This window comes from Penicillium diatomitis, assembly GCF_028827545.1.
Source record: "Penicillium diatomitis strain IBT 30728 chromosome Unknown utg000004l_segment0_segment0, whole genome shotgun sequence".
NCBI lineage: Eukaryota > Fungi > Ascomycota > Eurotiomycetes > Eurotiales > Aspergillaceae > Penicillium > Penicillium diatomitis.
This window is the reverse complement of record NW_026623176.1, coordinates 2,769,992-2,794,136: the sequence shown is the minus strand read 5'-3', so window position 1 is coordinate 2,794,136 and position 24,145 is coordinate 2,769,992. Positions and strand designations below refer to the sequence as shown.

At 52.9% G+C, this 24,145-nt stretch overlaps 8 protein-coding genes across 8 annotated transcripts; 3 read left to right on the top strand and 5 right to left on the bottom strand.

Moving 5' to 3' along the window:
- Positions 1 to 595: 595 nt before the first annotated feature.
- Positions 596 to 2,652, top strand: N7539_004222 (uncharacterized protein; the record flags this gene model as incomplete). The annotated part of the gene is made up of 7 exons (XM_056933824.1): positions 596 to 750; positions 815 to 973; positions 1,184 to 1,442; positions 1,519 to 1,782; positions 1,865 to 1,965; positions 2,040 to 2,340; positions 2,431 to 2,652. 7 exons carry the CDS (start codon positions 596 to 598, stop codon positions 2,650 to 2,652), a joined length of 1,461 nt encoding a protein of 486 aa, XP_056791365.1.
- A 568-nt stretch (positions 2,653 to 3,220) lies between these two features.
- cbhC (putative cellobiohydrolase) lies at positions 3,221 to 5,049 on the bottom strand (the record flags this gene model as incomplete). Its single annotated transcript, XM_056933823.1, has 8 exons — positions 3,221 to 3,265; positions 3,327 to 3,568; positions 3,638 to 3,895; positions 3,964 to 4,101; positions 4,157 to 4,410; positions 4,469 to 4,778; positions 4,841 to 4,909; positions 4,974 to 5,049. The coding sequence occupies 8 exons, from the start codon at positions 5,047 to 5,049 to the stop codon at positions 3,221 to 3,223; spliced, it is 1,392 nt and encodes a 463-aa protein (XP_056791364.1).
- Positions 5,050 to 6,921: 1,872 nt separating this feature from the next.
- On the bottom strand, positions 6,922 to 8,123 carry N7539_004220 (sodium:calcium antiporter; the record flags this gene model as incomplete). The annotated part of the gene is made up of 2 exons (XM_056933822.1): positions 6,922 to 7,845; positions 7,947 to 8,123. 2 exons carry the CDS (start codon positions 8,121 to 8,123, stop codon positions 6,922 to 6,924), a joined length of 1,101 nt encoding a protein of 366 aa, XP_056791363.1.
- A 1,826-nt stretch (positions 8,124 to 9,949) lies between these two features.
- Positions 9,950 to 11,479, top strand: N7539_004219 (Tm-1-like ATP-binding domain-containing protein; the record flags this gene model as incomplete). Its single annotated transcript, XM_056933821.1, has 1 exon — positions 9,950 to 11,479. One exon carries the CDS (start codon positions 9,950 to 9,952, stop codon positions 11,477 to 11,479), a length of 1,530 nt encoding a protein of 509 aa, XP_056791362.1.
- Positions 11,480 to 11,952: 473 nt separating this feature from the next.
- Positions 11,953 to 13,711, bottom strand: N7539_004218 (adenosylhomocysteinase; the record flags this gene model as incomplete). The annotated part of the gene is made up of 4 exons (XM_056933820.1): positions 11,953 to 13,186; positions 13,266 to 13,392; positions 13,450 to 13,582; positions 13,673 to 13,711. 4 exons carry the CDS (start codon positions 13,709 to 13,711, stop codon positions 11,953 to 11,955), a joined length of 1,533 nt encoding a protein of 510 aa, XP_056791361.1.
- A 1,004-nt stretch (positions 13,712 to 14,715) lies between these two features.
- N7539_004217 (uncharacterized protein) lies at positions 14,716 to 16,701 on the bottom strand (the record flags this gene model as incomplete). Its single annotated transcript, XM_056933819.1, has 2 exons — positions 14,716 to 16,292; positions 16,365 to 16,701. The coding sequence occupies 2 exons, from the start codon at positions 16,699 to 16,701 to the stop codon at positions 14,716 to 14,718; spliced, it is 1,914 nt and encodes a 637-aa protein (XP_056791360.1).
- Positions 16,702 to 19,261: 2,560 nt separating this feature from the next.
- Positions 19,262 to 19,699, top strand: N7539_004216 (uncharacterized protein; the record flags this gene model as incomplete). Its single annotated transcript, XM_056933818.1, has 1 exon — positions 19,262 to 19,699. One exon carries the CDS (start codon positions 19,262 to 19,264, stop codon positions 19,697 to 19,699), a length of 438 nt encoding a protein of 145 aa, XP_056791359.1.
- An 865-nt stretch (positions 19,700 to 20,564) lies between these two features.
- Positions 20,565 to 21,434, bottom strand: N7539_004215 (C2H2-type zinc finger protein; the record flags this gene model as incomplete). Its single annotated transcript, XM_056933817.1, has 1 exon — positions 20,565 to 21,434. The coding sequence occupies one exon, from the start codon at positions 21,432 to 21,434 to the stop codon at positions 20,565 to 20,567; it is 870 nt and encodes a 289-aa protein (XP_056791358.1).
- Between the last annotated feature and the right edge of the window lie 2,711 nt (positions 21,435 to 24,145).

Genomic DNA, 24,145 nt, shown 5'->3' with positions numbered 1-24,145 from the left:
GAGTGAGTACCTTAGGGCTCGTCCATGAGTAGCTATCTGATTTTAAACACTAACCGACGCGTAATTCGTTATCTGCTACCAATAAATCATTGACTCGGAGGTTACTGCTTACCCCCGAAACCATTGCTCGCCCCTCTTGATCAACTTATGATCCTGGAACCTTCGATTATCTCCATGGAATGGCCTGTTTTGGCTATCGTCGAGAGAGCTCGCTTAGATTGTTTTCCCCGTTGCCTATCTGCGATTTCCCCATTTCCTCGCCGCTCGAACCTCGTCAACCTCGTCAAGCCCCCAACTACTTTGCCGACCGAGCCAATAGCCGAAGTGCATGCGCGTGGAACCCAATCGGCGACGATTCCTACGATTTTGCGGGGGAAGACCGATAATCAAGGAGGCAAAATAAGGTTAATTGATTTCATTGGTATGGAGAGAGCAGTATCTATCGACTCCATATCTCATGAACATGATTAGAACTCTGGGCATTTCCAGACGTCGGCGTGTATATAATGTACATCTGTTCCTGCCAGGGATCGAACACGCTTGTCTGTTACCAGCGATCTTGCGTGAAGCTTTACATCTCTTGTTCTAGATCAAAATGACCGAGAAGCAGCCGGAAAAACACAATCGTTCTCTGGTGCAGGAAACGACTTGTCAAAGTGTTGACCAGGGAACCATGGAGCAACAGCCAGCAGAGTCCACGCCATACTCGGCGGCTGCTGAGCGAAAGCTTGTACGAAGAATTGATCTGATGTGAGAACGATCTTCGCTGAGATGTCTTTTGAGCGAGAGAAACCATTGTTGACACTCGAACCAGGATTCTGCCACTCATGCTGGTTGCATATATGATGGCCTACCTTGACAAACAAGCCCTAAGCTACGCAGCACTGATGGGCCTTCAGAAGGATCTTCATTTGGTCGGATCACAGTACAGTTGGACCTCTGGGATTTTCTATTTCGGATATCTTTTCTTCTCGTGAGTCTGCCCAAACGCCCTGCCGGAGGGAACCATTCCAGTATAGCTAATTCACTGCCGGGACACAGATATCCGGCATCGTTATTGATGGTGAAATTTCCTCTTGGAAAGTACTTGGCTGTCAGCTTGTAAGAACCACCTGATCTGTTCCTCTCTTAGCCCACATTTGCTTGAATGTCAAGGTCGCTGACACTATTGACTGTCTCAAAGCATGCTATGGGCTGTCGTGCTTACCTGCCATGCTGCCACGAAGAACTTTACGACCATGATGGTGACTCGGTTCCTGCTCGGATGCACCGAAGCCAGCCTGTCTCCGGGCTTTACTCTGATAACCTCACTCTGGTATCGAACCTCTGAGCAGCCCTTACGTGCAGGAATCTGGTTCTGTGGGAACGCCATCTCTGCGATTTTGGGGAATTTGATCGCGGTGGGAATCCTGCAAATCAAGGAACATCTTTACCCATGGCAGGTATGGTTGTCATATTCTCTTCATTGTATGATAGATACAAGATCACGGTCTGGCCTAACGGGTTCTGCGCACACAGTGGCTCTTCATCATTTTCGGACTCGCCACGCTTGCATGGGGCCTTTTGATGCTTCTTCGTCTGCCGGATTCACCTACCAATGCAACGTTCCTCACAGAAGAAGAACGCGCTATCGCGATCGAGAGAATGAGAGCGAACAAGACGGGTTTCAAAAACACCCACATCGATCGCAGCCAGATTGCGGAGGCTTTTACGGATATCAAGACTTGGCTTCTCGCGATTCTGATTCTCGCTTCGAATATCCCCAATGGCGGGTTCACTACTGTAAGTCGGCTTCTTTCGGACTCTGGAAGAGGTTGTCTAGCCCACCAAGCTCCCATGCAATACTAACTCAATATCATATCAGTTCAATGGATTAGTACTCAAAGGCTTCGGGTTTGATACCTTCCACACGCTCCTACTTGGAGTACCCGGCGGCTTCATCGTTTTCGTCTTTGTACTTGTCAGGTGAGCTCTCATCCTGACGGATACGCTGTATCCTTTTTGGATCACCAAGAAAACAGAGACTAAGTCGCACCAAGCTGCACAATCTCATCCAAGGTCCCCAACAGTCGTTGTCTAGTCATCGCAGCCGCGATTACAGTCAGCATCATCGGAAGCGTAATGGTATACGCAGGGACTAGTACCGGTGTTCGTTACGCCGGCCTCCTTCTCATGGGTATTTATTCCTGCAGCATGCCAGTCTCCTTGGCCATGATCAGCTCCAATGTCGGTGGCTTCACGAAAAGATCCTCTGTCAGCGCCATATACTTCATCATGTACTGCGCTGGCAATATCATCGGGCCGCAGTTGTTCTTCGCGCGCGAAGCGCCCAAGTACCAAGTAAGCATACCCCATACCACTCCTGTCTCTTCCACCTCGTTCCCCGCCGGGAGCTGGCGAGAAACACAGTACTGACCAAGCGTGAATAAGAGCGGCTTCCTGGCCACCATCGTCTGTCTCGCAATCTGCCTTATAACAGCCCTGGCCCTGTTCTTTTATCTTCGCTGGGAAAACGCGCGACGTGATCGGTTGAGCATGACGGGTCGGCCAGCCGAGCTCAGTGCACCCGGTGATAAGCAAGAGACAGGCACGTCGGCGCCGCTGGTAGATGTCACGGATTTGAAGAACTTGGATTTCCGCTACGTGTACTAACACGACGTATATGATCATCCAACCACGGAACAGGCGGTGTTGGTGTTTGCATCGGGTCAATAAGGTATGAACGTGGATAGTTTCTTGTTGAGTAGTGGTCTACTCCAGACACGCGAGGATCTAAAGACATGGCACTATCCGAGAATAATTGCATCACTGATCTACTGCCCACGCTGGATGATCATCCCAGTGTTCTACCGAATGGAGGTATTCGGCCCGGGCAGCTGCTCGGCAACTACGAGATGTTCTTTCCTTCGAAGACTCAAACCTGAGGATTAAGCTTTTGTAATTTGGTCAAAGACGCGTCACACAAGTGGTAAGGGCTTCTTCGATGCTTCAGCACGCTCGTCATATCGACTGATAAGCAGTAGTAAGCTGGACCTGGCTCTTTGCTGCGCGACAGCACGGATTGGTCACTTTGATGGATCTCAACTCTTTGGATTCAATCTAGGAAGCTAAGATCTAAATGCGACTCGGTACAAGTTTCTCCCCAAAACGAAAAGACATGAATATCTTGTATTCCGATAAGTCGTCACTTGTGAATCGAGTCCACCGTCCGACCAATCCCTTAGAAGCTGGGGTTGGCGTTGACGAGCAGCTGCTCGAAGTAGGCCTGGAAGGTTGTTAGTGATAAATCCAAGACCATTTACCAGGCACACGGGGCGAAGGCTTACCTGGAACCAAGTACCAGCCTCGGGAGCAGGCTTGAGGGCATCGCTGTATCCGCAGTGGGCATCGTAACGAGTGGCAGAGGAGTCAGAGGTACCGTCACTCTCACCGCCGGGCTTGACCCAGATGAAGGCATCCTCAAGAGCGTCACCGGTGTCGGTGGTGAAGGGCATGCCGAATCCAGTGCCGATGACGTTGCACCAGTCACCCCAGGCTTGTTGCTTGGTGGGCTGGACACCGTCGCGGGCTGAGAAAAAGCACAAGGTGAGTCGTGGGAGTCCGTCAAAAGTATTTTGGAACCTTGGGGGTCACTTACAAGTGTCAGTGATGAAGTGGGCATCAAAGCCAGCGGCGCTCAGGAGAGGTGCAAGTGCGTTGACGTAGCGCTTCTCGTCGCAGTTCTGGTCACCCTGGGTGTAGGATGGGCAGGTGTCGAGAGACCAGGCATTGTAGTTGGCAACGTTGGTGGCCAGTCCACGAACAGAGGCAGGAGAGCCAGCGTCCGTGTACACCTTGGCGAAAAGGGTGGCAGCAGGGCCAAGGTTGGCGGGCCATCCGAGCCAGCCAGCGTGTCCTGAGCAAGATTAGTTGAGAAGCACAACAGACAAATGAGATGATTGATAGTTTCGATTTGAATCTTACCGGCATCGAGGTACATGGACACGTTGGGCAGGTTAAGCTGCTTCAGCGCATAGTTGACGCACTCCAGGTATGCATCGTGAGCATTGGCGCACTTGGCCACGTTCATGTTAGTGACCAAGTTGGCGAGACTGTCGGGCTCTATTACAAGTCAGCGAGTCGAACTATTTTGAGAGTACTGGTGTGGGGATCATACCGATGACGAGGATAGTGTGCACATCGGAGTACTTGACAAGGAGAGTGCGGATCGAGTCAATGTAGGCCTTGTACTTGGCGACACCATCATTGGCAATGGAGTATTCGCCGTTACTGGCCAGAGCAGCGCAGTCACGGTCAGGAAGGTCGTAAACAACGAAGATACCGGCGATGGGTGGGTTGGCGCCGGCCTTGTTCTTGGCCTCAATGTCAGCCAAGTAGGTTCCCATGGTGGGGACCTTGGCAGCGGTGTCACTACGGGAGGTCAGCAAAGGATCGAAGAAGGAAGATCGTCTTTGCTTCAAAAACTCACAGCCAGACGAAGGAGGGGACCTTGGCGACAGCGCTGGCCTTGGGGGCCAGAGAAGCTGGCAGGGAAGGAATTGCCAGGCTCACGACCTCGGAGGAGTAGTACGGGTTAGCGTAGGGCTGATATCCAGCGAAGGGGTTGCCCTTGGATGGAGGAGCAGTGGTAGTGCTACCACCGCTGCCACCAGCTGACGTAGTGGTCGCTTTTGTAGTGGTGGTGGCCATAGTGGTTCTGGTCGTCTGTCCAGCGGTCGTAGTGGTGGTTGTCGCGCCACCACCGCCATTTCCGCTTCCTGGGATGCACTGAGCGTAGTCTTGTCGCGAACTCAGTACGTTGAACATTTATCCTGCGGTGCCCTCGTTCAGAAGTACTCACAAGGGTTCTGAGTGCTGCAAGTAGCCTGCGCAGGGCAAGCAGTGGGTCCTGAGTAACCACTACCACCGCCTGGTGAAAAATGCGGAATCAGTGAAAAATGTTTCAACATGAGTTCATCAGAGAAATGACACACATTGCCCCCAAATGGTCTGCTGAGCAGTGGCGATTTGCGCCAGAAGGAGCAGAGCCCAAGCTGATGTCCTCTGCATTTTGACTAGTTCGTGGTGTCAGTCCTTGATTGTCGATAGATGCCCGAGTGCTGCGTGAACTGAAGAAAAAAGGAACAGAATCCTGGGGTCATCATGTGTAATTTATATAGAATTCAATCACTAGGATGACACTCATACCACTGGCCTGACTCGCAATGTAACGACTTCAACGGACACGGAACACTATCTCAAAATGGCGCGGAGCATAGTGAATTTGTGGTCCACAGTACCCTGGCATATCTGCAAGACAATCTTAGTGAGCCTTGATCTGCAACCGAGTTGATCCTTTCCAGAGAACATACCTCCTGAATTTGGGAGCCAAGTGGGAGAGCAAACGTGCTCATGGCTCAAAAGAGACATTTAGCCCACCATGCCCACATGCATCGGCAATTGGACAGCACAAGGTTTACTCCGCATCGCCAGGGGTCGTTGCCTCTCTACCGGGCCCTAAGCACCACGGGGAGGCCAAATGTGGTAAGCGTCACCGCTGAAGCACGAGGAACTTGCATTCTTCAGCGAGCTGCAGATAAGCAGGGTCTCCAAATTTGTTCCGGTTCAGCATGAGTATATGGGGTAGAAAACCCATGCGTCGCGAGGTCGTCGTAGCTTCGGCTTGTGTGCCGTAGTTCCAGTTCTGTCGATCGAATGGCAGTGGCATCAGATTTCCCATCCTTTGCTGTTCCGGTTGTAGGCTATGAGCTGTGCCACTGGGGGCTTGTGCTGGTGCTACACAGGCTAATGAGCCGGATATTCTCCGTGGCGATGTGACAAGGGATCAGGATCAACGAAGCCATCGCGATCCAGGGCGTGATCTTGTTCGACATGGCCGGCTGGGAGGAATCGTCAACATTCAGAGTGTCTCCGATGGGGGTTTCAGATTGCACGCCACACTTGCCATTCAAGCTCCTCTTGGTCTGTCATGGAGTCACTGATCGAAGTTGCTGAAGTACCGGTCTAGTGGAGTCGCGTGAAATAGCGTGAAATGAAAAGTGGCTACATCTGGCCCGTGAGCTGACTGTCATTTGACGATGGCAGAGTCCAATTTGCCAAGTCAGATGATTTCATGACTGTAGACTCGACATGATGGCGAGAGCGCCCAGTTTGGTGGAGATTACAGGGCCATTGCCGAAGGTCGTCCTGGGGTAGACATGCTGCGGGAGAGATCGTCTTCAGGTACCTTCCAGATCCCTGAATGAAATTTGACAGGATTCAGTTGTCACATCGACTCCGAGATTGTGGGCTTCTGGGGAAAGACTGCCTCATCCTATGGGTGAACTTCATCATCGCCGTCAGACTAACCCAACTGGATCCGTATCTCCGCGTTTGCAATTGCGGGCACTGCGTTCACTGGTCCAGAAGTTTCTTCAGAAGGACACGGGGGCGGACCGCTTTCCGACTAAAGAAATCAAGATGAAATCGAAGGACTTGGCTCTCGGCTGACAAGCCTTCACACTCGGTGGGACCTTTTCATGGCAGTCGGCATTCTGGTGATTCTGAACAGCGGGATTACTGAAAATGGTGCGGACTGTTTGCCGACCGGGAGATAATCTGCAGTGTGGGGACATGATTCAAGCTGAGTGATCAATTCAACCTGTATTTACCCTGCAGCATCGTTTCCATCTGACCGACAACGTTGGAGATTGTTCCTGAGACGAGCTCGTCATCGTCGAGTGGGCGGAGTGGGCCCCCTGAACTCACGTGTTTAGGCAAAACATAGGTTCGGAACACGCTGAAACATCTTTCGTGGATTACGCTTTGCAATAAATGTCCAATCCTACAGCCCTCAAAAGAATCGCATGCTTGAGTTTATTGAAGGACAAAAGTTGCTTGCTGGTGGGACTGAGTGATGATCACACCCCACAGGTATTCGGCTCAGCGTTTGTATACCGTAAATTCAAGCACTACAAAGACAATGTAGCCAGCTAGCAGAACCAGACCAGCCACCCGGCTACTTCCCAGGAATACGATGGCGAGAAGACAAGCTGCTGAGATCCAGATCGTCGCCAGCTCGAAGGTGACAAAGTTGTCCGCGTTGGTGACCGGGATCCCCGTGATGGCAACCACTCCTATGCAGATGGTCAGCAGGAAGATATTACTTCCTGCGGTGGTGGCCACGATAATACCGCCTTGTCCCCGAGATCCACTCAGGACAGAGATGAACTTCTCGGGAAGCGTCGTGGCAAAGGCGATGACTGTGAGTCCAAAGACAGTCCCAGACAGATGGAACGATTCTGTCAAAGCGCCCGCGCTATGGGCGATAATGTAGCCCGACAGAGAGAGCGCTATCAGACCAAGCAAGAGCTGGTAGATATGGTAGAACAGTGATCGCGACGGCTTTTTCAACTCCTCCACTGCAGGTAGCAGCGGCGACTCTTCCGAGATCGCAACACGGCTTTCTTGATCGACGATGTCATTACCGGCCGCAGCCGGACGGTGGTAGCTGTTATCATCATCGCTGTCACTATCGCTATCGCTGTCTGACAGTTGAGGTGCCTCGGTGACACCCAAATATATGGCATAACCAATGGACAGAATGTACACAACGAAACCACCAATGAGAAGTCCACCCGTGATTTGGTTTAGCTGGTTCAGGTAGGCCAGAATGACAAAGAGTGTCGTGATGAGAAATTGCACAGCTGAGTAGATCTTTGCACTTCGATCGAATTGCATGCGGCCAGTATGGCAGAGCAGACCAAGCGAGAATGCGCCCAGGATATTGGAGATGGCGGAACCCACCACATTCCCCAGTGCCAAGGGGCTGTGACCCTGGAGGATGGCAGCGACGACCACCGCAAGCTTGGCATCATTGTTAGTCTCATCGTCTTGACACGAATAAATCAATATCAGGGGGGGGGGGGGAGTCTGAAAGCGTGTCACAGAGCTGATGGTGGAAATACCTCTTCATACTCAGCACCTGCAGTCAACAGAGCAATCAAAGTTGGGGAAATGCCAAGCCGGTGGCCGACAATCACGGTGTGGTCGAGGAATTTGTCAGCTCCATAATCGAGAACGAACACTCCTGCGATCAGGGTCGCAGCATTAAAGCAGATATTATCCCAATCAATTGCGATCATAGTCGTCAAGGTCTGATGCAAGGTGTAGTGGACTGCTGAAATTGGAAATTATTGGATGACATCAAGGAGAATGGGTGGAACACACTAGTCCGCGCCTAGCAATGGTCGTTTTCTGCCTCAGGCTCCGATTATAGACATCGGTGGAGAATCGAGACCATGGATGCTTAAGTTGACAGAGGTCACAGGCTTGTCCATCGATCCTTAATAAGACATGGAAGTTCACATATAGTGTGAGGAAACACCAGATTGACCGCCAGCACCTGTTTCACGACTCCATGTACACAGATCTTGACATATCTGGTGAATGCTCATTTCATGGAGCTGGAGTTGATTCCGAAACCGGGCCAAGGTAAAGGATCTAATCGTGCAGAGTAGATAGCTATATCACGGCGGTCGACCGTGGATCATACACAGAAGGTGTACGTTGAGTCAGATCAACCTAATGATCTCATAAAATGTCCCGGGATGGAAGTATGGAAGCCGTCTACTCACTACTGATGTTTCCACCTACCAACCTGTGGAAAGATCCATGAGCGATGGGAAAAAGTTATCAATCAACCATTCTAGCGAGATTGAGTAATCCATGAAGGAAGGGCGCGTGTAGGGATTTGAGGACTATCATACCCCGTCTATCCGTCTCTAGGGACTCAGCTGAATATTCAGCAATCGGACATCGGAGAGGCTGAGGTGGAGGTGAGTTGAAGACCTCAGCTACTAAGCATGCTGAGGTTTGTACTTTGTACTAGTTGTAGTTACTAAAATACTCCGAGTCAGGGCCGCGGCCGGGGAGACACTGTGCTGACTGCTGACGTAACTGTACCTCACTGACCGCTGTGGCACTCAAGTCACTTTTGGCGGGTCCCGATTTCCCGATTTCCGCGGTCGCAGCGATCGTCTCGAGTCTCGACCCCCCGACTCCAACCGAACTATATCAATCACCGCGCAACTGCGAATACACAAGAGTGACAAACTCCAGGAGCAGCCAGCACGATGGCTCCATTCATCAATTTAGACGCACACAAAGATCAGCTTCTCCAACTCTGTGCCAGGAAGACGCCAGTTCAGGAAATATGCAACATCCTGCAGGACCAACACGGAATCTCCATCACCGTCAAAACCCTCCGTCGACGGATCGATGACTGGGGGGTAGAAACTCGCGGTGGCCAGGGGGCTATTCGCGATGATGCGCTCCGCGAACGAGTCAGGAAACTTGTCTGCGAGGACAAGTTCTCAACTAAGGTCTGTATTGCAGTTTGCGACAATCATTCAATAATGGACTATATTGTGGATTCGCGGTGGGCAAGTTGCTGATCCATGTTCTACCGCGATCTGGTATAGAAGATCCTCCAGATCCTTGCCGAGGAAGGTGTGACGATTTCTGACACCACGTTACGAAGGATACGAAAAGATTTAGGAATCGTTCTGCGACACGACGATCCGGTGAAAATGGCACGCCATCGTGAACGAATGCGTCTCCGTCGACAATTGGAGATTTCAATGGCTGGTCAACTTCCCGCAAAGTATGTGTGCTCGAGTCTCTCCCAGTTTACTATTGAGTGGGCTTGACCTAAGTAGCTCCGTGTGTTGGTCTAGCGGCCACTTATGTCCAACGGGCCCTGTTATTCTCCTCCCCGCTCACTTTCGCATCTATAAGATGTGCTGCTCCCCCCTTCCCCCTCCTCCATAAAAATACTCCGGAGGAAGAGAGTAAAAAGCGAGCAAGGCGACCACAAGTGTTGACCTCATCATCTGTTTAGTAGATATGGTGTGAATTGACCGGATATCTAACACCATTCTTCAGGTTAACTTCAAACCCCTCCAACAAAATGCCACCCCCAACCACACCCACCGTCCTCCTTCTAGGCACATGCGATACCAAACTGCCAGAACTCCTCTACACTAAATCCCAAATTGAAACCCGCTCACCCTGCACCGTTCAAATCATGGACATCGGCCGCAACCCCATCATCCCCATTGACCCCAACATCACCTTTACCCCGGACATCTACAGTTCCCACTTCACATCACGCAAACGCCCCACCGTCGAGATCAACTCTCTCAATCGATCAGAGTACATCGATACTCTTGCCTTCTACGCCAGTGCCTTTGTCGCGGACTTGTTCGCCGAGCATAAAGTCCATGCGGTCATAGGAATTGGAGGATCGTGCGGGACGGCGCTGGCTACGCAGGTCATGCGTGACGCGTTACCCGTGGGCGTTCCCAAGTTGATGGTCTCGACGATGGCGTCGGGCGATGTTGGGCCGTATGTTGGCGAGACGGATGTGACGATGATGTATAGTGTCGTAGACATCGCGGGGCGGAATCGCTTGCTGGAGAGAGTGTTGAGTAATGCTGCGGGTGCGATTGCGGGAATGGCCAAGGTTTACTTTGAAGATGTTGTTGTTCCAGAGACGAAGGCTACGACGGCTGCTCAAGCACAGAGTCAAGGGCGAACAGTCCCAGATGCAACAAAGGATTCATCAACATCATCAGAATCAACGCATCAAGCAGAACCACAACCACAACCACAGCCTCAAAGACATCAACCACAACCATCAACCCAGACACAAGAAACTATAACCGACAACAACAAAAACAACAACACCTCCAACCCCATCCGCATCGGCATCACCATGTTCGGCGTGACCACTCCCGCCGCAACCACCGCCCGCAAACGACTCGAATCCAACCTCCCCTCGTGCGAAATCTACGTCTTCCACGCCACCGGCTCCGGCGGCAAAGCCATGGAACGCCTCATCCGAGAATCCCAACTTGACGCCGTCCTCGACCTCACCACCACCGAGATCGCCGACGAGGTCGTCGGCGGTGTTCTCAGCGCCGGCCCGTCCCGTCTATGCGCTGCTACGAAGCGGAACATCCCTCGGGTGCTGAGCGTTGGAGCATGCGACATGGTGAATTTTGGCACGCCGGATTCGATTCCACCCATATTTACCGCTGCGGGGGCCGACGCAGAGGGATCCGGTGGCGCGCAGCAGAAAAGAGTCTTTCATCGACATAACGCGACGGTGACGCTGATGCGCACGACGGGTGAGGAGTGTGCGAGGATTGCAAAGGTCATTGCGACGAATTTGCTCGAGGGAAATGCGGGCTGGGAGCAGGATTGTCGGACAAAGGTGATTTTGCCGCTTGGGGGCCTGAGTTTTTTGGATACCCCTGGTCAACCGTTTTGGGATCCGGACGCGGATAATGCTCTGTTTGCGACTCTGGAGGACGAGTTACGAGCCAGTGAGATCGCCATCATCCGGGATGAGCGGGCCATCAATGACCCCGGCTTTGCCACGGCAGCGGCCGATCTGCTCTGTGAGTTGATCAGCCAAGATCAAAATACAAACTAAAAGAACGAAGTGGTTTGTTCCACCGTGACCCGACGACTCTCCGTCGACCATTTTTTCCAACTACAGCCACGCGTCACGAAGGATACTAAGATCATGCAAAGCAAATCATGCGCTCAGCGTCATGATATTGTGTAAAGCCGTTCCAGTCAGAGCTGCAAGTTCACATGGACATCAAAAGATCCCTAGCAAGACTCACAGTCTCAGGTCCAAATCGGCCAAACTATGTAGTGGTATCAAGTAACAAAAGAGTAGACAATAGAAATTCCCATCCAGTACGCAGTGTTGAATGCAAGACCATTTCCAGGTCAACCGGCGCCAGTGAAACAAAAGACACATCAAACACACCTGCTCCACATATCCCGGGGTGTGGAGACCACCTTTTATGCCGTTGAAGGACAACCACTTTTGCGGTTCGAAGTTGATGAAGAACCCGCGAAATGCCAATCATAAAATCGTCGAATCATGTTGAAAGTCTATTTCTCAAGAAAAGTATCATGGGATATCGGACGCAATTGGGGAAGGAAGTAAAGAGAAATGAGTGGTTGTTTAGTAACGGTAGCTGCAAAGGGCGTTAGCAACAAGTCAATTTTAGAAAGAGTGAAACTGCGGTAGGAATCCACTGGGAAACGGGAAAGACGGAAAGGGTGAGAAGGGCGGGGGATATCAACATACATCTCGCTCTTGTAGGGGCCGTTGACGTCGAGGCTGAGGTACTCAGCCTGGACAGGGGTGAGCTCGGTCAACTTGGCGTTGACGTGCTCCAAGTGGCAACGAGCAACCTGCTCGTCGAGCTGCTTGGGCAGGACGTAGACGCCAACGGGCTTCTTGCCAGCAGACTCGAACTCAACGTACTTATTGCCGAAGGCAACATCGGAGGCCTTGAACAGAGCAATCTGGGCAAGAACCTGGTTGGAGAAGGAGCAGGACATGACGAAGGAAGAGTGACCAGTGGCACAGCCGAGGTTGACAAGACGTCCCTCAGCGAGCAGAATGATGTGCTTGCCGTTCAGGAGGTAGCGATCCACCTGGGGCTTGATGTTCTGGACGGACTGAGCGTTGGCCTTGAGCCAGGCAACGTCGATCTCGATATCGAAGTGACCAATGTTGCAAACAATGGCGTCGTTGCGCATGGCCTCGAAGTGGCGACCAACGAGGATGTCACGGCAGCCAGTGGTGGTAACGAAGATCTGACCAATGGGGGCAGCCTCCTCCATAGTGGTGACCTGGAAACCCTGGACAGCAGCCTGGAGGGCGTTGATAGGGTCGACCTCAGTGACGAGGACACGGGCACCCATGGAGTGGAGAGCCTGGGCACAACCCTTACCGACATCACCGTAACCGGCAACGACGGCGATCTTACCCGCGATCATGACATCGGTGGCACGCTTGATACCATCGATGAGGGACTCACGGCAACCGTACAGGTTGTCGAACTTGGACTTGGTCACACAGTCGTTGACGTTGATGGCGGGGACCTTCAGCTTACCCTCCTTCAGCATCTTGTACAGGTGGTGGACACCAGTGGTGGTCTCCTCGGAGACACCGAAGCAGTCGTCGAGCATCTCGGGGTACTTGGTGTGGACGAGGGAGGTGAGATCACCACCGTCATCGAGGATGAGGTTGAGCTTCTTGTTGTCCTTGAAGGCGAACAGCTGCTGCTCAAGGCACCACTGGTACTCCTCCTCGGTCTCACCCTTCCAGGCGAAGCTGTGACAAAGATAACCATAAGCGCGACGTCCTGGCTCCAAGCGGGTTTTGAGAGAATTAGAAAAAAAAATTGACTTACACAGGGACACCGGCAGCGGCAATGGCGGCGGCGGCGTGATCCTGGGTGGAGAAGATGTTGCAGGAAGTCCAGGTGACCTCGGCACCGAGGGCAGTGAGAGTCTCGATGAGGACAGCGGTCTGGATGGCTATTCAGGATATTAGGGCAGGCTTTCAAACGTTGCCACCGGTCTCAAGAAACATACTCATGTGCAGACAACCAGCGATACGAGCACCCTGGAGGGGCTGATCGGCACCGTACTTCTCACGGATGGCCATGAGACCGGGCATCTCGACCTCGGAGAGCTCAATCTCCCGGCGACCGAAGGCGGCCAGGGACTAGAGATGATGTCCATTGTCAGCACTTATTTCCTCCCACTGATGATGATGATCAGTTTGGAGGGGGACAAGGGTAAACAGAATACATACGATGTCAGCAACCTTGAACTTCTGAGCGGGGGCAGCCATTGTGAAGGATGGGATGAGAGAAAACTGGCAACCAAAGAATCAGTCAATAACGTCGGTCAGCAAGCAGACTCGAAGCGTATCTTACCAGAAAAGAATGGGGTATAGAGAGGGATGAAGAAAGAAGAAAAAGAAAAGGAGGGAAAGACAGATCTTTGAATGAAGAGGGGAAAAGTCTATAGCCCCACCTACCGCCTTTTCCCACCACACTTCAGGTCCAGTCCTTCGACTCCTCACGCTGCAGCAGTACAACCGCTGACTGGTGGAGCGTGGATCGGTGGGGACCTCTGGCCACGCTGACGGGAGTGAATGTACCTGTCCATATTGGGCTGTGTGGAGAGGTACTCCAGTCAGTGGTACTTGAGTCTTGAGGTACCTTGGGAGCTTAGGTAAGGTAGTCAACTCAGGGCCGCCCAGGTGCACTTGCAGTGCCCATCAACAGAGGGGTCGGCGGGGTACGATAAGGGGACCTGCCGAACAGGCGGTCACTGTTCAGGCCATTGAGCACCCGTCCTTCCTCGGATGTGGAAGGGCACATTTTCTAGTCATATGCACCTCGAACAACGGGTCTCAACGCATGCCAGAAAGGTAATTGTTTGGAGGGACCGGTTGGGCAAAGGCGAAGGCAGACTGGCGTGCAAGCATGCTAGTATCGGAAAAACAAAGACTCTGGTGAGACGCAACTACTTGACCAGATAGCAAACCAGCTGCGAGTTTTTCTCAGGCTTCCAGTCGCACCACTTTAATTCTCGAACGAAACAAAAGGATGGATAATCAAGCGTGTCAATAAAATGAGTCCAATTGCAGGTCACAAAGTTGAGAGACACTCTCCGCCGATAAGAAGGTAGTATGGAGTCATAGGTCATCAATAGTCGTAGAATCATAAGACAAACAAGAAATCCAAAACAAACAAGGGGGGTGGGAAACACAAACTCCTAAGCCAAAAAGCGAAACAAAGCACACCCGAAAAACCATGCCGAAGAACACCTCACAGGCTCAATCTCGGGCTAGTTGGCAATCGCCGGGGCCGCCGTTGCAGCGTAGGGATTTCCGTCATGATAAGCCACCCCAGTGCCACGGGTGGAGTGAGCGTCGGTGGGATACTCAATTTCGTCGGGCCATCGACGGCGATGATAAGCACCGTGTCCTTGACTACGGCTGCGACGCATCTCACGTTTGATTCTTCGCTCGGCGCATTCCTCCTGGAAGTGTCGGGTTTCCTTGCGTTTTTCATTGGCCTCCTTCCACTCCGAGTACGCTCCCTTGATCCCCAGAGCTGCGAGGCCGATACTGACGGCGTCGACCGTGTTGGCCTTCATCCGGCGTTTGCGAGCTTCGTCCGCGGTGATTTCGCCGGCCTTGACCTGTTCCATGCGTTTCTTGCGTTTCTCCACGGACGTGTAGGCGCTGTGGGCGGCATGAATGGTGGCCACAGTGGCCAGCCCGGATGTCAACAACAGGTCCCGCTTCATCTTCTTGCTCTGTTTTCTCTCATTGTCACTGTCACCTAAGTCAGAACTACTCTCAGAGCTGGAGCTGGATCGCCGGGTAGAAGATCCGGGGCCTCTTTCTCCACGAGAGGCACCTGCGGATCGTGGAGGGGGTGCTCTGCTGCCATTTGCAGAGCGATAACGACCTACATCTCTCGAGCCTCTGCCTCGTCTGTAATCTCTGCTGCGGTAATCGGTATCTGCGTCGGAGTCGGAATACGAGTCGTATCGCGAGTCCCGGTCCCGGTGACGACGTCGCTCCCGTCTTCGGTCGTGCCCATCATCTCTCTCACGGCTACGGTCGCGACGATCATGTTCCGAAGCCTCTTCTCCCAGTCCCAACGCGGCCATGCCCTTGTTGATGTAGTCGGACACACTCTTGCTGCGCTTCTTGGAGCCCCGGCGCTCGTCGTCTCCGCTGTCCCGACTGTGACTACGGCCGCGGTCTTCGCGGTCGCGACGTCGAGAGCGTGAACGTGAGACACGATCAAAGATCTCTTTGCCGGCCGCGGCGAGGGCGCCGGTGGCAGCCAGATCCTTGAGTCCACCTCCGGAGCGGCTGCGACCTCGACCATCGCGACCCTTGGGCCCTCCGACCAGATGGCCGGCAGCGAGACCTGCGATCGTGGATTCGATGACGTGGAGGTTGGAGTGCTTTTTGGGGTCCTTGTCCAAGAGGCCGTCGGTACCGGCTGCGGTAATTGCGGCCGTCAGGATACGCTTGCCCTTGGCACCGGTCCAGGGGCCGGGATCCTTTCGGGATTTGAAGGCTTCCACGGCGCCGGCTGTCAGAGCGGCGCGGGCAGCCTGCATCATTTTGTCTTGGCTTTTGGCGCGATCTCTGCCATCACGACGACGACGACTCCGGCTCCGGCTGCGACTGGGAGACGACGAGTAGTCACGGCCACGGCCACGGCCACGATAGCGCGAGGACGAGCGACCACGACGGCGATCTGTGCGGTCTGAGCTTTTGGAGACGACAGATTCCAAGCCTAGGGCGCCAAGGGCCGTTTCGCCAAATGACTTGCGACGTCTTCGCGGAGGCGGAGATGGACTGGATGAAGATGTCGAGGCGTATCTGGAGCGACGGGAGTCTGCATTTTGGCGGAGTCAGCACCTTCTAAAACTTCTCCCATCGAGACGCGCCGAAGTGGCTTCACACTTACGGTGGTCATCGTAATACTTGGTTCGTCGGGTCCGATGATAGTAGCCATCTCCAGCATAGGGGTCATAGCCTCCTCCCACCGAGGAAGCGCGGCGGACGTTCTCATATGTAGGACGAGCGGGACGCCGGGCATCATAGCCTCGCTCGTACACGTACTCCGAGCCCGGAGGATAATCACGTTGGATTTCTTCAACTGAATCTTGGCTTCCTCTGTGCGGACGCACTTCGCGCTCATATCTGGCATAGCCTGCACGGGGGTGTTCCTCGTAGTACTCTGTGGCATAGCCGCGATCGTTGCGCGGCGGCGCATAACTGCGACGCTCGTCGTAGTATGCCATGCTGGGAGCAGAAAATGTGGGGGCTGGAGAAAATGGACCTCGACCGCCACAAAAAAAAGAAGCGATTTATCGAGCCGAGAGAATGGACTTGGGGAATCACGATGAGGTTGCACGAAAAAGAAAAAGGGGGCGATCTGAGGTGAACTTGCTACCGTTCACTGGGACAAAGATGTGTGAATGGAGGGGAGAAGCGAGACCGAGATGGCGATCGTTTTGTGAGAAGATGGTCGACGCTGAGGCGGGGCGATGGTGGCGTGACGTCGTTGGGCACGGGGCACGGGGTACAAGAGGGTGGACTGGAGACGGCGGCAGCAGACACGGGATGCAGGTCAGGAGAGCAGAGCGCAAGAGAGCAGAGAGCAGAGAGCAGAGAGCAGAGAGCTCAAGAGAATCTAGACAACCGTTCAAAGATGAAGTCAGACCTTGTCATGGTCTCAGGCACAGAAAGGTTCCCCTCGGCAGCGACAGCTCTGAGAGGTTCTTGAGGTTGAGGTTAGTAGCAGGGGGGGGAGGGCTGAGAGCAACTTGGCAGCGACAGCCCGGGACGATGGCGAGAAGAGCGTGAGGGAAGAGAATCGTCGTAGGGAGTACAGAGGTGGTCAAATGGGTTACCCGTCTGGTTTGCTTATGGGACTTTTTTTTTTCTCATCATCCATCCAGAGGGGGGGTATGTTTTTGGGGGATTCTTTTCTACTGAGAAAGAGAGCCGGGGAAGAAGGGGAACGAATGCACCGGCTACAAGGTGCTCTATATGAAGGAGGGTCTCTGACCTCCTGTGGTCGCTTTCTATGCTCTCTCTCTCTCTCTCTCTCTCTCTCTCTCTCTCTCTCTCTCTCTCTCTCTCTGTGTCTGTCTCTCCTAGCAGAATTGGTCTAGACTTGGGCATCCATAATGACGTGGTGGGTTCCATGCAGTTCATGAAAGACCAGAACTCCCCCCCCCCGAGTGCGTGTCGGCAAGGGGAATGCCGGGGGGAAACGAAAGAGGGGAGGACTTGCGAGTGACGCGGACCCGTCGACTAAATGTGGATGTGCAATCGATTCGAGAGTTTGAAAATGTCCAGTTGCGTTCTTGAGGATGTCAGTCCGGGTCCCACGGCGTGGATGACTGGCTCCACCACTTTCCCTGTGAGAGAGAGAGAGAGAGAGAAAAGAGAGAGGTGCAAGTGAAGAAGGTCTAGGACTGAACTCCCTGTGTTCAATGGTCCATGGCTCCAGGTTGATGTGCAACCAGCGTAAGTGATCAAGTACCCACTACCCAGTGCAGCAGTCGTCGTCCTACGGCTACGACGGTAGTACTACATAGTACAGACATGGCCCTGCTGCTTTTCGATCTTCTCTCTCTTCCACTCACTCGGGAAGGGGGCTCGAGCCGCTAAGCGCACCAGACGTCATGTTGCATCCAGACCTGCCTTCTGTTTTATAGTTCGACCCCGAGAGCGTTGAGTCGCTGACGATGTTCATATGTTGACCATGACCGCGCTCCACTCACAGCATCCATCCTGGCTCGGTGACTACGGCGGCAAATGCCCGTCTGCCTTTCTCCATGGATTGCCCCTGTTTTTGACCGCTTGTATGATGCTTCATGATCATTGATTTCTTTGCCCTGTTCCCCTTATCCCCCGAGACAAGAGACATCATTCCGGGTCGATCGAGGCTTGTCCAGTAATACCTTCCAATGTCTTGATCTCATGAGTGTTATGATACACAGTGACATAGACTATCAGTGCCACCGCCGTCAATGTTCATACTCCATAGTCCATACTCCATCGTAGTAGGCAACCGGTAAGTTAGTTCTCCAAAGTCCACAGTAAACAATGGTTCCATGGGCCCACGTTCGGCTGAGCCCGTGGCTGGGCAGTCAACCAGAGGCGAGAGACATCATCCCACTCTCGGTCGCGGGTCCCCAACAATCAAGCATCCGGTGGCGAAGGACACGTGGACCACGGGAGAGGGGGAAATTCCAGATGATCCATAGAATCCGACCGCCCAGAGCCATGCCAGCCACTTTTGGGTTGTTTTTGTGGTATTGTTTTCCCCAGTGACAGAATCCTGCGAGGTCAGACCGATCGGTCAATTCCGACAACACATCCGACATGTCACCACGTAGTCACGTACTCTACCTGCCTTACTCACTGTCGATGAGGACTCCTGTAGTTATAGAGGAGTACTACGAGTCAGAACAAGAGACCCTCGCCCATTAATCCAGGGTCGATGGCGGACTCAGCCCCGATTTCTGGTACACACCAGTCAACAGGGGCACCCTCGTACCTTTTCCACCGTAATGTGCACATACAATCTTGAGTCCATTGCTTTGAGCGGACTCTCAGCTCAGTCATGAAAGTAGCATGCGATGAGCTTCCAATCGTCCATCCTGGACTCGGACCTGGACCTAGACCGGGACTCTCTGTCACGAACGCGCGCAGGGCACCTCAACTTCAGGCCAGCTGCTAAGGCCTTAGAGGAAGGACTCCTTCCCGTCCACTCGGACGGCTTCGTTCGGGGACGCTCCTTTGCCGCGGCCAAATAGCCGCCTGCACAAAGCCACAGACGGACTGTCCATGCTTAGTCTAACCTACTACTACTGGTACTACTACTACTACTACTACTACTACTACTACTACTACTACTACTACTACTACTACTACTACTACTACTACTACTACTACTACTACTACTACTACTACTACTACTACTACTACTACTACTACTACTACTACTACTACTACTACTACTACTACTACTACTCCTACTCCTACTCCTACTCCTACTCCTACTCCTACTCCTACTACTCCTACCAGCTACAAGTGGTGCTAGGATGTAATGACAAGAGAGTACCAGAGTACACCTCATCCAGCTCACGATCCACCAGTCCACCATCGCAGATTCGTCTTGTAAAAAGCTCGAGGCCACCCAAGGTCCCAGACCGACGGGAGGTACCGGTCCATTTGACGAGGGGTGGGAGAATCGCTCCACCTGTGTTTAGCTGCCGAACCTGAGGATCGGCTTCGGTGCTTAGTGCTTAGTGCTTACTCTTAGTCTGAATGTACACTGTACAGCTTGTCGTGACTCGTCATCCTGGAGATTAGGTAGCCGATCTCTGTTTCTGGGTGTACCTTACCTACCTGCGATGAGGTTACCGAAGGAGGGTTCATGGGGGTGTTGGTTGTGCTTTTTCTACTGTGTGGTGTGTCCATACTCCGTACTCCATAGTATGTACTATGTATTATGTACTAAGGTAGGGGGACCAGTCACGGTTGTGCTCAAGGTACACTTTACAGTTCTGGGTACAGGTAGTGACGGCAACACTCCAATCGGGATCAATCCGGTCTCGATTAGACGCGATGGAACAAGGGCTGTGCAGGAAAAGAAACGCTCGCTTGGATCGTACAATCTGGAATGTGTCACAGACAGCAGAGATATATAGTACAAATGTAAATCTGAGCACGTCAGCTGTGAGGGTGCGCCACTTGGAAAGTCAAGCAACGCGTTTTGTGTAGTGTACAGTTGTACACATCCCAGGGGATTAATGATGTCGATGACTTTTCTTCCAAGTCATACCAACGATTACGTTAGTCCCCTGTCTTGGTCCAGTGTCCCCAGACTGGGAGTTTTGTCTCGAGACTCCCTGAGACAACTGGCTTCTGACCGCGCAGGACTGCTGGATTCTAGCCTCAAGATACGATGATGGTCACAACCACGGGATCTGAAGTCAAGGGGGCCACGTGTGCATCGGTTGGACCCAACATATAGTTGGAGGGCGGTGCCCCTGACAGCGTTAAGTAGTTCCACCAATCACCTCAAGTAATGATGACATTCCCCCACCCCGGGAAAGGGAATCAGACACAACGGCCATGGTTGACTTCATCTGTCATCTTTCATGAGGGAAGATTGTGGCCCAGTGATCGATGAAGGTGTGATGGTACTGGCGACCGTCGAGCGACTCGTTGAACGACTGAGATGTACAGCCGGCTCGTTGGCGTCGGAATGGGGTTCGGCCCACGGAGAATCAGCGTCCGTCTCGGCCGACGCGGAGGGTTTATCATTCGAGCGAGTTCGATGGGTGCGGATGTGTTGCTTCATGTTATCCTTGCGCGTAAAGGCTTTGTTGCAGATCGGGCAGTGAACGCTCTTCTCCCCCGTGTGCTTTTTACCGTGGCGAGCAGCGTGACCCGACGTCGTGAATGTGGCCGTGCAGCCATGACTTCGTGCGTATGGACAGGGATATTTGCTCTTGCGGCCCAATCCCCGAGAGGACACAGATTGGGATCTGGGGCTTTTCGTCTCGGGGTCCTGGTTGATGGGGACTTCTGGTGGTGTGCGTGGGGCAGCAGGGCCCCGGGAGATGTAAGTGAAGGTCCCCTGTTGGGCCTCCTGTCGGGCATAAGGGTGATAGGCTTTGGAGGAACCTTGGCTGCTTAAATACCCGTAGGAAGAGCCGTCCGACGACCCAGGAGAGGTCACCTGCGGCGCTTCCGTAGGATATCCCGAGGAGCGCTGTCTGCCCCGCGGTGATGTGTTGGGAGATTGAGATGCTGTGTACTGGCGAGCATATTGAGGCTCGCAGAAAGGCGGAGGTAGTTGAGTCGTCACTTGTTGGTATTGGCTCTGACTTTGCGGTGAATGGCTGGTCTGTGTCTGATTTGGGTTCTGATTCGACCGAACAGCAAAAGATGGATGATCGTCGTTATTCAAGATGGACACAATACTGGAGATCGGCGTGTCACCTGACATCTTACTGTCACAATACGACGAGGTCAGAGAAGTAAAGCCGCCCTAAGAATTGAGGAGTCCCCCTGGTCAGCACGCGATCCGTCTCGTCTCCCTCTCGGCCAGCTGGTATACAGCCATAGCAACAAATCTCAAGGACCTTCTTGTCGCCATCGTCGATTCCTCTGCGGGGGAACACAATTGACCAAGGAGTGACCGAAAGACCAATGGCTAGGGCATACAGAGCAATGACAGGGACCATTCCATCTCCCAAGGGTGTGGACCAAGACATACCAGCGGCTCTCGGAAGATGCTTGTCGCGCACGTCGTATAGCAAGTTGACAACATTAAACCCTGAATCGACACTTGACTGCAACCCTTCCAAGGGCCCGTGTCAAACGGGCCGAGCAGTGTCCTCCCGACTCGTCCAGGACCGTTGGAATGGTACCGGGAGTGACTTTGAGTCTTTGCAACCCGGGAGAAGACCAGCTTTGCTGAGCGTGAGAGGGCTGGCTGGTTCGGAAAGTCAAAAACCTTACAGATTTCTTTTCTCCGTGGTTGATCTCCTCGGTTTGTGGTTGAAGCAGCTAGCTTGGGGCAGAATTCTTGATTCGCGTGCGGGCTGTCAAAGTTTCGCTTGCAAGAAAGCAGTTGCGGTATACAATTTCAAAACAGACTGCAAGAGCTCCCGCCGAGGTGCGCAGAGCGAGATCAAGGTGAGGTTTTGCAATGTTCAGAGTCAAGCGTCCCTGCTGATGACTGAATGGCCAAATTAAGTTTCGTTGATCCAAGACGATAACGTCCAGGTTTTTTGTGTTCTGTTGGTAATGAACGGAATCTCAAAGTCGAGATCAAACGGAATGAAGAACCCAGGTTATCTTGCAGTCTTTTTGGAAGAGCTGTCTTGCTTTTGAATTGCCAACAAGCCTCAGAGCTTCAAAGAGCCGTTTGATAAGACCACGGAGTTTCGCCGAAAAGGCGGGAACTGTGCAGTGAGTGATGTTGTGAGAGGAGGAGGGGGGTAGAAAGAGAGATGGGTGGGGGGAGGGGAGAGACGAAATGATAAATCTGAAGCCTGCTCAAAAAAGATGCCGACTCTGCAACAACTGCAGGAAAGTCCTGATGATAAAAGTCAAATGAGAAAGCAAATGAGATTTAGGCCACGGAAGGTTCCCAAGAATAGTTGCAGAAACGACTGCAGAGGATAGCCGATAGCAGGAGCAGGGTGACGAGTACCTCAGCCAGCTCCGATTCTGGAACACATCCACATTTCCAGGGACTTACGCAGCACCGCCCGGATAGGCCAAGCTTCCAGGGTCTCTCCGCCGTCGGGTCTCATCCAGGCGAGGCTGCTGTGGTGAAAAAAGCTCGAACTGTAGGGCCAGAGGACCAGAGGGTCGTACGTATTCCCCCTCCGTGGATACGCCCGTGGACTAGCGGACGTGCCACTTTTCTCAGGTGGAGCCTGGATGAGCGAGGGCGATTGGTAAAACCATCGAGAATCCCTCAGTTCGACGAAGGTCCGGAAGTGTGTTGATCTAACTTGCATCTTTAGCGTTGCTTAAAGTCAGCATACTAGGAATGCAGGATCATGCTCGTCTGAGACCGTCTGGCTGGAGGGTCTGGGAAGATGAGATGGAGCACTGACAAACGACGTGGTCGTCACGTCTCCAGCCGAATCAAGAGAATCTACAGGTGCAGTGGCTGGATCATCCTCCAGGTGTGATCTTCCCAACGAGCCGAAGATTCGGTGTTGAGAGGCCCGTGGAGGGGGAACAGAAAAGGGACAGTTTTCGAATTCCTTCAATAACCCCTAATCTGGCGCATGGCGTCAGGGTTAGATTCAGGAGTACGTCGAATTGGCTCCAAGACGGACATACACTACGACGACCCTGAACTTTCAAGGGCACAGAGTGGATGATCGGGGAAAGGTATCTGGGTCCTTGCGCACCATTAGACTTTCGTAGCGCAATGGAGGTTCACGTTCGACACTGACTGTCAATGTTAGTGTTCCACTCTTTCATGGAATTACGGTACTGTCGAAACGATGGATGACACTGACACGACGTCCGAGTCGTCAACAACGCAAGCCGCCAGCGCCCCGCCTAAGGTCCGACCAGACTTGGGGATCGTATTTTACCGTACAGTACCACAGCCGTGGTCATTTCTAGTCTTCCACGGTTCCACCTGGGCTCGATGGCGGAACTGAGAGCCATCAGATTATTTTATGCTCAAACCACCCTGGAAGTGGACCCCTTGTGTTTGCAGTTGTACAGTTTTACAGTCTCGCTGCCACGGACGCTCGGAGGTTCCCATGCCGAGCTGCCAATCGTGCTCTCAACTCTCAGCCTCGACGGTCGCCGATGGATCCGGACCGTACAGATACACCCCTGACGGGCACAGCCGTCTCTGTTTCTCTGTGGAATTGCCGATCCCTGGTCGAGATTGCGCATGCCACAGGGTCCAAATGAAGGTAGATGGCATGATTTCGTGATGCAAAGACCTGATTACCAATACGACTAGGGCTTCGGCTCATCCGATCCAAGCGTGGTTGTTTGGTCATCCTCTCCACTTGCTGCGGAAGTATGCCGCATTATGGGGCCTGATTTGACAACCAGACTTGAATTTTGATATCGTTCATTCCTGTACCGTGGTCTCAGCCACCGCCTGTCAAAGACTAAACAGGAGATCGCTGACCACGAAACACCAACGGAGTGTCACTTTCCGATATCAAA